This window comes from Poecilia reticulata, linkage group LG7 (assembly GCF_000633615.1).
Source record: "Poecilia reticulata strain Guanapo linkage group LG7, Guppy_female_1.0+MT, whole genome shotgun sequence".
NCBI lineage: Eukaryota > Metazoa > Chordata > Actinopteri > Cyprinodontiformes > Poeciliidae > Poecilia > Poecilia reticulata.
The window spans coordinates 26,756,125-26,768,718 of record NC_024337.1 but is presented as its reverse complement, the minus strand read 5'-3'; the positions used below and the strand labels follow the sequence as shown (position 1 = coordinate 26,768,718).

At 38.7% G+C, this 12,594-nt stretch overlaps 2 protein-coding genes across 3 annotated transcripts in view; one reads left to right on the top strand and one right to left on the bottom strand.

The window, feature by feature from the left end:
* Positions 1–4,802, bottom strand: part of lrp1ab (low density lipoprotein receptor-related protein 1Ab) — an 89,567-nt gene extending 84,765 nt beyond the window's left edge. For both annotated transcript variants that reach the window (XM_017305706.1, XM_008413699.2), the window contains exon 1: positions 4,202–4,802. In XM_017305706.1, the coding sequence (XP_017161195.1) occupies positions 4,202–4,274 (73 nt within the window). In that variant the 5' untranslated portion in view covers positions 4,275–4,802. The remainder of the gene's footprint in view (positions 1–4,201) is intronic.
* A 6,658-nt stretch (positions 4,803–11,460) lies between these two features.
* LOC103467927 (RNA-binding motif, single-stranded-interacting protein 2-like) overlaps positions 11,461–12,594 on the top strand; it is an 18,866-nt gene continuing 17,732 nt past the window's right edge. Inside the window, exon 1 of the mRNA XM_008414691.2 lies at positions 11,461–11,612. Coding sequence (XP_008412913.1) covers positions 11,541–11,612 — 72 coding nt within the window. The 5' untranslated portion in view covers positions 11,461–11,540. The remainder of the gene's footprint in view (positions 11,613–12,594) is intronic.

Here is a 12,594-nt window from a genome sequence, read left to right as displayed (position 1 = left end):
AAGACTCTGCTAAAATATGCAGCAGATCCCAAAGGAAGTACTCAGCTAGATTTGACTACAGTCACATTTTTTTTTAGCACATATTGAGGGATGACGTGATTAATCGGAGACGTTTTATAGCCGACAAACAGCATGGGGTGTGCAGCCTTGCAAAAACAACTCCAAGTGACCTCCCCTTTGACAGGTTCAATAGAGTAATCCAAGTGATATTACCTGTTGAATTTTGATGAAGGCTGTTAAATGTCTGAGCCAGATGTTGTCGGTGATTGTATGGTCTCATTCAAAGGGTCAGGCAAACACACAGGCAACTCAGGAATTTAATGTCTGCAGCCTCTGAGGCACATTTTCACTTACAGGGATTCAGCTTTAGGGAGATCACAACTTCATAATTTTGAGATTTGCCCCTGTACTAGCTTGATTAAGGATCATTTAAATGCACGCATTTAAAAAACAAACAAAAAATTACATTTAAAAGCCATTCTTCACAAGAATCATTATCTCAATAAGGCACGGAAACTGAAAAATTACATATTGAATAGTTTTAGATAACCTTGTGGGGTTTTTTTTTATTATCGGATAAAAAAAACAACAACTATGAATTACATTTAAAAATTAAAACAGACAAAACATATAGAAGGAAAATGATGAATCTGAAATATAGTTGGTTCTTTACATTTAAGATATTACTTTTATTTGGGGAAAATATGCATTAATATGCATATAAATTAATGTCGATGTGCTACAAGGACAAACTAATTCTACACAGAAAAAAATCCACACAAATAATTCAACTTTATTTACAAAAAAAAATCTAATTCCCTGCTAAATATTTTTCTTATATATTTATTTAGGCTTTAACAAAAGAGGAAAATGGACTTGATTACTTGATTACAGTGTTCCCTTGAACAAACATCAAACTTCACTGGTTTTTGTCAGTGAAACTGAGGTGACTTTAGTCTGAATATTACTCTCAGCATCATATGAGAAGAGAGTAATTACTAAATAAGAATAACATATTAAGTTTGTTGCCTGAATGGCTTTTAAAAGTGACTCACTTTTTACTCTTTGAATAACAATCATCTGAAATTCAGCTGAGACTATGAAATATCCTCTCTTTGGTACAAATTAATCATTAAAGAGGCACAGCTGTTGAGATGTTTCAGTTTGCTGCAGGGCTCTTGGTTTTGTGGTTCCTGAATGGATCTGGTGAATAATGGATTACCAAAACTGTTTTCCACTGGCCGATAAACCATGAAATAAAGCAAGACCCTGGCGAAATATGGCTAGTCACTGACCAACATGCAGAGTTTCTATAATAATATTTCAAAATTCATTACTTTTCTCCAGCTCCATTTTCAGCTTCTTCCAGTGTTTTCTATGACATCATGCACATGCAAGTACAAGCCATGTGTCTACTCAAATAAAACACAGATCTGTCGAAGCCTGGTTTGTGATGAGTAACTCGTTCACTTCCTGGAAGTAGGAATTCCAAATTGTTGTTTTGCATCCAAGCTGAACCTTAAGTTCGGTTTTGAAAATAGAAAATATCTGGAAGTCAAACTGCAGTAAAGTTTGCCCTTTTTGGGATTAGACTAAGTCTGTTTCTTCATCCGCTACGACATAACAAAACAAGTGCTGTAGTGGTATCTTAGAGGAACTATAAACTGATCGATGACTTGGACAAAAGCTCAAATTGTGATGTGGAAAACTAAAATTATACATGGTCATTCAAGTAGAAAGCAATGTAAAAGGTTGATTTTTCTATAAATTCAGCATTTTATCATGTTAAATAAGATATGAAGGCTGGAACTTGAGACTTTCTTTCATACTCAATTTAAATTTGCCCTTAATTATCCAAATTTGGAAAAGGATTAAATCTAATTACATACTTTTACAGAATTTTTAGGGCTGTGTCCTATTTAAGGACTACCTTTAAGGAATAAATAAAAGACAAAAAAACCTCACAATATGACAATTTTGGCCAGAAATATAAAAAGGTTTAATTCTAGTAGCTTGCCTACTAAAGGAGCACTACTATGGGTGACAGCTGGTCCTTCTTTAGTTTCCAATCCTTGACTGTCAGTACGTTTTACCACTAGAAAAAAAAATTCTAAAAGCCACTTTTTTTTTTTTTTTTTACAATCGTGGCAACATACAGCAAAAGATGGGAGAGGGTCAGCAAAGAGGTGCTCTAAGCTCTATACAGCCTGAAAAAAAACTCTGGTATTTACTCTGACATGTCACTACCACGATTTTAAACCGTAGAAACAGTCGGACGGTTGGTTAGCAGTTTTTAAAGTATGGCTTTTTATAACCTCAGAAGTGGTGCACTCGTAGCAAAAGTATGAAATCCACACACTTAACGTTGTGTCTTTTTAAGTAATTGGGGATTTGAACACAAAAACCAAATGTACTTTGTGACCTGCCGACACTGTAAACTCAACAGGTTTCTGCTGGTATTTGGCACAAGCCAACATGCAGGACGTCAGCATGAGCGCCACAGGTTTGTACTTTCTGGAAGATTCTCTTGTTTGTTTGTAGGATCCAAAATCCCTAGGAGCAATCACGCTTTTTGCAAGAAAAGATAAAATGCGACTGGCATAAAATGTTAACCATCTAACGTGAATGTCCGAGGAAAACGGATTGAAAAGCCCTTCGGTGAGCCTGGAAAACTACTGGTCAAGACCACATGAGAATCGGTCTGCTCGGAAGCAAAACTGAAAGAAAAGAGGGAGGTCGCTCAAAAGTCGTGCACAGTACAGTTACTATGCGTCAACTTCAGTGGACTGATTCTTCTCATTTCACTCCCTCCCTCACCCATCCCTTTTTTTTTTCTCAATCACATCTAAGTTGGATTAATGGTCTCCCTGTGTCCAGATGTTGCATAGTGATGGAGGCAGAGGGTGGAGCCTGCATACTTCTGCAACCTCAGCTACAGCTTACATTCTGAGCAGGCCTAATTTATGGAAGATCTGCTAAAATAGCAGGGCCTTTCCTGCTCGTTTTCGCAGACATAAAGCCTGGATGACAGCAATCCAGCAGTTACGCCTTCCTTTCTGGGATGGCACAAACTAAAATTACACATTCGAACTCACATCGCACACAGCCAGGTCATGATCTGGCACTGGGCATGTTTGGTGCAAGTTTGTGGCTGAGATGGTGCCGGAAATAAAGGGAAAATAGTGAAAATGGGGAATATGCTGCCACTCATTGAGAAAAAGCAAGCGGGTTAGCTCAACAGGTCTGCAACGCATTGTCACAGGAGCAATGGTGCATTTGATACCTCATAATTACCAAGAGGGATTCGGGAGCATTAAAGAGCTCCCGGGACGTAAGAGGATAAATACACGACTATTCATTTCACTCTTCAGCCGAAATACCTGGCTGTCACCAATAAACTGTAATTCCCAGGCAGCCCAGGGACGGGATACACGTCAGGACAAGCCACGCCATTAAGGACCAGGCAGATAAACGTTGTTTTCATTTTGCGCCAAGTAACTGAAAACAAACATGAAAGCTGATCCGGGAGATATGTTCCCGCATCCGCTTTTTTCTTTTTTTTGTTTTTTTTTTTGTTTCTTTTTTGGGATAAGGATGCCAAACGTCTTTTCTTTTGCCTTTTTTTTTTTGTTTGTTTTGTTTTATTAATTATTTTTGGGGGAGCCGAAAAGCAGCAGGTTGGTTTGAATGGTTGCTACCAACTGTAGCTGTAAAGAAGATGATGTGTTTGGTTTTGGGGTTGTTGTTTTTTTATTCTTTAGGAAGGGAAATAAACAGCAGATCAAAATTGCGTCGTTTTTGTCTGTAAAATGGGTCGCTGAGGAATGAGCTGCGATGGTACCTGCTGAATATTCAGTGAATAACCTCACTGTCTGCCGTCCTCACATGGAGGCCCCTTTTCTGTCTGTTCAGACAGAAGCCGCTACAAACGCAGGCAGATTTTCAGGCCAAAATAAACCTAAGTGTACCAAACTCTCTCTGGGGAAAGAGAGAAAGAGAGAAAAAGCTCTCCACTTCAAATGTGGGTTCATTGTAAAAGAAAAACTGTATTTTTTTTTTTCTTTCGCTTGACTCCAGCTCTGATGACCACATAGGCCTGTGCACGGATGTTTCTCCCAACCCGTATAATAGACTGAAGTGTCCATTTCTTCTTAAATAAAGAAATAATAATAATAATAATAAAACACAACAGGCTTCTTACCTACGGTGGCACCGTTAGGAGACATGACCTCCAAGCAGAGAATAAATCCCAAGTAGAACAACCTCATCGCCATCTCCTGAGCAATGCCCGATGGCACTGCTGCTAGAACCGAAAAGATGAAAAGTTGGCTGGATTTCTAAAACCGAACCACCTCATCCGAACCTTTCTCAATGGTCCGGGGTGCGATCTTTCCTCCAGTTGCACCCACACGGTGGTCTCTCCAGGCGTTTTTTGTTGTTTTTTTTTTGTAATAATAACAATAAAATAAAAGAGAAGAGCTACTACAGCCCGATGAGGCTAAGGGCGATGCAGCAGCACAGTCATGTATATTTATAACTGATTATCGGCGTTCAAACATGATGCGTAGTGGAAGCTGTGTCTCTGTGTGCTTGACAAGCGGGTCGTCCAGTTTTTACAAAAGGAGCGCTGCAGCCGCCCACCCGTCCGAATCTTTCCGTGGCAAACTAAAAGCAGAAAAGAAAATGAAAAAAACGCGTTTCTTCCCAAGGAGCGCCAACGTCTCCCTGCGCCTCTGGATGCATGAGTGGATGGTCAGAGTCTCTGAGCCCCAGCACAGTGGACGTGCCCGTGACGCAACGCTCGAATCCTGAAAATGGGATTACTGAGGGGCAAAACTGCGCATGCCTCCAATACAACTCATTTTTTAAGGGTATGGCACGCTGATTTGTCATATAATAGCGTGACGGCAACGTCAAAGCACATGTTGGTTCTGTTCCACCTGGTGATAGAAAGTCTGCCTTTATCTCGACTCTTTCGAGATTCCTCGTCTCTTTCGGCTCGACCCTCTTAGAAGAGTTGAGCCTTACGGCTCACAAATAGCTCGATTTAGTTTTACTCAGGTGATTTTATTGCATTCACAGTTGGTAATTGTGCATATTTTTGTGTGGTTAAGTCACGTTTTATTCAGTATTTTTCATGCAAGTCTTATTCCATTAGTACCATGTTTGAAGTTCCAACGTTTGCCTTTCATCTCACAGTTTAAAGGTTAAATGTCACTGAATTCCAAAAACAAAAGATCTACATAAATAGATTGGAATGATAGTAAATAGCTGCAAAATACTCTTCAAAGTACAGACAATATTGATTTTTGATTTTAAGAATTCACTTTGTAATATTTGGAGCACAGTACATATTAGATATGGATTTTGTCATGACACTTAAGATCCGGGAATTTTGACTGTGCAGGAAATAGGGTTGTGGGGGGTAGGAAAGCATATGGGTCTGCTGCCAGAACTGATCTAATATAGCAAGGATGTTGCTCTTGTCTTGCAGCAATAGGCCTCGGGGTGAACATTCTGTCTGAAGTTTGTATGTTCTCAGGGAACATATGTGGGTTCTCCTCAGCTCCTTCTGACTATCAGAAACATTTAGGTTGTCATAAACACTCGATGCATCCATGCATCTTTGTTTGCCCTTTGTGTCTCTGTGTTGCCCTATGATTGTACTTCAAATCTCCATAGTTTAAAATTTTTTGATTGGTTTATGTAGGAATTGTCCTTCTATATTAGTAGCAATATGATTTACTCTAGAAAGGATCTATTGCTTACATAAAAGAAAGGAGCTATTCCGTGAGGTTTGATTATGTGGTATTACAGCTTGCCTTACTCTCATACGTTGAGAATTGCTCCTTGGTGAGGGAGAAAACGGGGACTGCAACTGGTTCGCTATACAGCGGGCATGGTGGCTCAGAATTTCTGCCAACTCGGGAGCTTCTTTTCATACGAAGACATAGCAAGTTTTAAATGTTTTTTAATCAACTTTGTTTCGGCTCATCAGCATGATTTCTACTTTCAAATGCTTTTCATTCAAGTAACTTTCTCACACACAGAGATATATGTGGTGGAGAAGTATTACAGAAATTCATTGGTAAAAAAATAATAATAATAATAATATGTGTATGTGACAAAAAGATGCAATCTGATGTTTTTGTCCTAATAATAGATCCTTGTGGAAAAACAAAACAATGGCTCGAGGTGGACGTGGACGGGTATCACAGCATTCTATGCTAAAGTCTGCCATCTAGTGGTGTAGTACATACATAACTGCCTTGACAAAGAAATCAATCTCTCCATCCATCCAGTCCATCCATCTGTTGTCTATACCCTCTTATCCGTGTGGGGTCTGTGGAGTCGTGCTGGGATGGATTCTGGGCGAAGGACAGGGGAAACCCTGGAAACATTGCAGGACAATACAGCAACACACAAACATCCACGCACACACTCACTCCTGAGGGCAATTAAAGAGATCAATGCAACTTGCATTTTGGAGGAAGCGGGTTTATTAGGAGAGAGCCAATGCATGCCGGGCGAGAACATCTAGAGTTTAGAAAGGCTTAATCTCAGTTAACTGCTGTGCTGAATAATCTACCTTTGTAAAAACATCCCACTAGTATATTAATAATTGCCTTTTTTCAGATTTGTTATTGGAAAAACGTGGAATCATTAGTAAAAGAATAAAATAAACCACTTTGAAAACTCTTCTAAGTTTTCTGACAGCTAGAGACGGATAATAGCTCATTACATTTACTCTGTTACAATTACTCGAGTAACCTTTTGGGAGAAAAAAAAAATTATGAGTACTTTTACCAAATTGCGTTTTACTTTGCTTGAGTAATATTAGTGTGAAGTATTTCTGCTCTGACTTGCGTAATTATTTTTTGAATATTCTAGCCAATACAAGACATTTCAATGAAGAAAGAAAAGAAACATTTGAACAAAACATGTATAAGACACAGACACACACCTACAGATTTCTTTTTTACACATGCTTTGTTGTTTTAATGTTATTTCCTATCTAATGAGCCGTTTGGAGATCGATAAGACAGTGAACACTATACATTGTCACTGGGAGAACATAACAAAGTTCTTTTATACACAGATTTTATGATCAGTTACTCAGCACTTGAGTAGCCTTTTCACCAAATACTTTGTTTCTCAATTGAGTCGTTTCTTTGTAAAGCTACTTTTTATTTTTACACAAGTTTGAAATATTTTAAAGGAGTGCTACTCTTACTTGAGTTTTGGCTACGCTAACCACATCTGTTGACAGCTTGAATTAGAAAATTGTATTTATTTGGAACGAATCTTAGATAAAACTATTTAGTGTTATGGTTAGGATTATTTCATTACCACAAAGTAAAACAACTCAATAACCAGCTGCAACTGTTCTATTTTATTATTTACAGAAGTAGTACATATTTCAAAACAACCTTCACCTCACAGTATTGACAGCTTGTGTAATTTACTGATAAATATCTGATAAGGTGTAGATATTTATTAATTTTTAATATTGCCTTTTGCAAGTTTGTATTGGATTGTTGGATTGATTTGGATTGTATTGTAAGTTCAAGCAAAGATTGTAGAAATTAAATCTAATTTATGCAAGCTTAATCAGAAAACTATGACTTAATGTTCTAATTTTCTGAAAGAATTTCGAGTCGCCTGATGATCTCAACCTACAGAGGGCGCTGTGTGCTCATAATACATTCAGGAGTGCAATTTCAGTCATTTTACTAACATCAAAATTTTACCAACATATGTTTGAACCGATATTGCTTCAAGTGTTAGAAATTCAGGGACAGATGTCTGATTTCTGATTAAAACACCTGCAGAGATCTTCTCATAACACAGCCAATACGGGAAATGTTCAAATATTTTTTCTCTTTGTATGCCTTTGCGATGCGTGCCAACATTCTATCTAAATTTTGTCAAAACATCAAAAAAAAAACAAAAAAAAAACAGGAGCTTGTTTTACTTTGTGATTCTGATGTCCCTGAAGTCGAGGATCGACTAAGTGGCTTTCAGTTTGCAGATGTTTGTTTCGAAGCCTGAATTGCATGAAAGAATGTGAAGCATGCAAAGAATCTGAGAAAATCTGGTTGATATGTCTCCAAATCTATTTACTCCAAAAACGTTTCAGTGCAATTACAAATGCTACAGCGAAGTATGATGTTCTTTTTCGAAACGGACGTGCCTCTCAGTAATCCTTTTAAAATCACTAGACAAGAAAACTCTGATTCAAGTTCATTGGCGTTATCAGCAGGCTCGCGGTCCGTAATATTTGTCAACGCTACAGACGAGCATAATCGCTGGTGTCACCTTAACCTGAGAATACTCCCTTTGTTACAGGAGGCGGGGACTGAGCACTGACAAGCAAAGAGAGACAGACGCCAGCATGCTGTGTGGGAGACAGCTTGAAAGAGCGCCAGCGTAAACACTCCCAGACCACATGTTCTCCCAGGGCAGAGGGGCTGGCCTTTCTCCAAGCACATCTGCACACAATCCCTCAGCTCTTAGCAGGCCAGCCAAGGAGATAGACCAGGGAATAGGAGGGGGTAGAAGTGATCGCAGACACTTCCACAACCTGCTCTTACTTTGATCCGAGTGTCAGCAGCGGCCTAAAATATATAATGCAAATAAAGTGTGGGGCACACAGATGAAACACTGCAAGAAGTGACTCTCCTTGAGCAAGATTTTGAGTGTAACAGTTCAGCTGAATCTGCATCGCAACACCAGATCTGCATGCCTGGCTTTGACGGCTGCAACCGTTAGCCCATTTGCAGATAAACCTTAAACAAATAGTTTAAGATGATGATTTTAAGTCTGCCTCTGTAAAGCACATGTGTTTGTAATTCACAACAGTATTCTTCTTCTGGAGGGTTTTTAAACAAAATTAGTATTGCATAATTTTATAATGGAACACCTATTCATCTATTTTTCAGTCCTACAAGGCTTCCCCGCTTGATGCCCTTTGATTTTCAAGCAAATTAGCAGCTTTGCAGCAGGATGACCGCTGAACATGCTATGCTTACAACACCTGAGGAATGCAGAGCATGCAACAGCAGCCTGTGTTCACCCCCCACCCCCATGCTGACCCCACCTTAAATCCTCCCCCATACAACCTAACAACCATCAAATGAAAAAAAAGAAGAAAAGAAAGTCAATACAACAAACTTTGCATAAGTCTTGGGTTTATATGTTATTCTTTTTTAAATCTGTTGATTCATGGTTTCAGATGAAACCTTTTCAAAACCCCCAGCAGGTCACATTACTCCATGTTTTTGGTGAATTGCAAGTCCCTCCCCCAAACTGGCCTTGAGCTCTGGAACTCACGTCCCATCTGGCTGAACACTTGCACACCATATCAATACAGTGCATCCATGGATTTAAACAGGGAGGGACAAACAACTCTATGTGACCTAAATGTAATCTCAGTAGGGTCCAGCCTAAAAGAAACAAACTCCACATCTGGACAGTAAGAACAATATTAAGATAGAATTATGTTATTTGTATAAAAAATGCTACTAGTGCATCGGAGTTTTAGGTTGTGTGCATGTTGGGGAAGAGAAAGGCTGAGATTGTGAATTGCATGTCTGGCTACCCAGTAGTGATGAAATCTGGATGAAATCTCTTTTTAGTTCTCTGCGTATATTATTATCTCTTATATTATAATAAGAGTGTGGGCTATACCCTTTGAATCTCAAAGTTGTGAATGCATTATGTAAATTCAGCGGCAAAAATAACACAATTGCACATGTTTTTCCTCACAGTTGAGGCTCAGTCAGTCAGGGTGCACAGGACAAGCCATAAAATTAATGGGATTTAGTTGCCAAGCAACTCCTGTCTACAAAAACTTTTTTTTAATTATTTTTTTTATCGCAAATAAGAGCTGTCAAGAAACCATGATAATTGATGAGACCAGAACAAAGGTGTGATCTTTTCATATTTAGCTTAAAAAAAAATCTGAAAAAGATTTAATCTGACTTTATTACATTATTTCCATAGATAAACTTTTCAAAAGTTACTCACATGCTAATTCAAAGACACTGTAATTTTTTTGGTTAATCAAAGGAAAGTTCTTTTTTTTATCCTTAATACAATAGCAATATTATAATCCAACTATCTGATCAGAGAAAATGATTGTGTTAATCATATATTAGGTATATATTGCGCTTTCTTCCTTCTTGAAAAATAACATTGGTCCAGTTTTTACTTGTTCAATTTGCAGAAATATGTTCCTCATTTACATTAAACAGGAAACTAACTGCTAATATTTTTTGCAAAGTTTTACTGAATGATCAATAGTTGGTTACCATTAACACTATTTTAGCCATTACTTACCTACAAATATTGCTGTATATATTTTTTTACTCATCTCACACCAATGTAATGGACCAGTGTTAACAGGGATAATAAAGATGGTCTTCTGTACTCTAACTTAGAACTGGGCTCATTATTAGATGGCCCACCTGTTGGTCATCTTCATCGCAATGGTTCTGCAGGACATTATTGGGAGATTTAAATCATTTAAACTGAACAAGTAAAGCAGATCATGTGATTTAATGGATAGTTCATTCAGAAGTCAGATTTCTCTCAGCTCCCAGTTTGAAATACAACAACGACAGATGAAGTCAGAATCCTGCCAGAAAAAGTTTGAGCTTCCTAGTTCAATGTCCAATATGGCCGCAATATATGTAAAATGTTTGGAAGATAGCTGATATACCATAAACTACTTGTTAGCACATTTGATGGCTTTTATCTTTTTAAACCAATGAATCACATAGTACTTAAAAATAATTACTTGAAAACTTTTATTTACTAATTATTTGTGTGTGTATGTGTGCGTGTGTTTGTGTGCGCGCGCGCGCGCGTGTGTGTGTGTGTGCGTGTGTGTTTGTGTGTGTTTCACCAAATAAAATAGGATAAAATACATTATTTTGACTTGCCTGGTACAGAGTTAATACAACAATAATTAGCCAACCTTCCTGTTTCTGTTTTCCGACTTGCTCCTTCAGTGGGAGTGACGTCATTGCCAGTCTGCGCTGGTCTTTTTCCACAAAGCGCTTCCTTGTGCTTTATGCAACATGTTGACGAAAACCCTGTTTTAAGCTTTCTGCTGAGTACACGCGACCCGTTTCGGATGGAGAGTTTGATTTAAAACATGCAAAAGGACTAAAGTAAAATAACAAATGATCAATAGCCTCGTGTGACGTCAACAGAGGCGTGTGCATATGTAAGCTTGCTGTGGGGAAAGTAGATTTTATCTTCATAAAAATAAATAAATAACACTGAAAACAGTACAGAAAAAGTAACATAAAACTGGCTGTAATGTGTTCTATGGGTAAAAAAACTGTATGCTAGAGCGAGTTTTGTTGATTCTCGGTGAATCGTCTAGCCAGCAGCTTTAACACATAAACATATAGGCTGTGCGGTGCGTGTGCGTGCAGAGAGCGACTCCAATCACCGCCGCTGTTCGGGCTGAATTTCCCTGACTGACGTCAGCTGACTCTCAGCTCCTCCGGACACCGCGCCGCGTAAAAATGCTGCTCTCGGTGCCGCCAAGGACAGGAATCAGCCCATACGGCGGTTACTCCGGCAAAAGCCACAAGAAGGTAAAGAAGCAGCCACAGACCACTTCTATGTCCTCTCTACTGAAGTAAACCAGCCGTCGATGCGGCGCTGTTCGAGCTCTGGCTCTCCACTTAAAATCTGCTCTGCTGTTTTAAGCTGCAGTGTCCTTGAAATTAGATCACGTTGAAACTCTCTTACCGGCTGTTGCAACGTTTGTATTTGGCTTTTTTTTTTTTCCCCTGTGCGTTTTGTTACAGTGTAATAAAGCAGAGCGGACTCTATTACATTGTTCCCTGTGGATTACTTGAGCAGTTTGCTTTCGTTTGTTCCGACACGGTCCACGGCTCTCTTCCTATTTCCAGCCTACGCAGAGAACAGTTTATAATTTCCCCCCTTAGGTGCGTCTAATAGGAAAAAGAAGCGCTAAAAAGCTTTTTTATTTTCGACGTTAATGTGAACCGAATCGAAAACCCGCGTCCTATCGTTTTGTTTATATTGGATTTAACACAAGTTTGTAAAGTTTTACTCTCTCTCTCTCTCTCTCGGTTTTACGCGCTCTATGATGCCCCACCCCTTCGGAAATGAATACTGAGGGTTTGCGTAGCGCTATAAGCAGAGGAAAGTATAGGGAGACCGTTTTAGAGTACCATACTGTATGTACAGATTAGCTGAACAGTACAGTGACTCCAGCCTGGAACAGTATGAGAGCTGTAGTATTGATTGGCTTTGCTCTGTGAGATGAATAATTCATGAGGGTTAAATTATCTATTCTCAGCCGCTTCTACAGAACGGACCACATATTTTACATAGAAACCTTCTGTAAAGGAAACAACTTAACCTATAAGATTATTTTCCATCAATTGAAGCGGTTTAAAACATTCTCACTTTGGTAGCTTGTTCAGGATCAAATTGAGCTCACCAATAAAAAATAGTAAGAAATTGATTTTTGATAGATTTGAATCAATATTCCTGATTAAAACTTGGTTGACAGCTGTAATATCCAAACAAATTATCTAATTATAT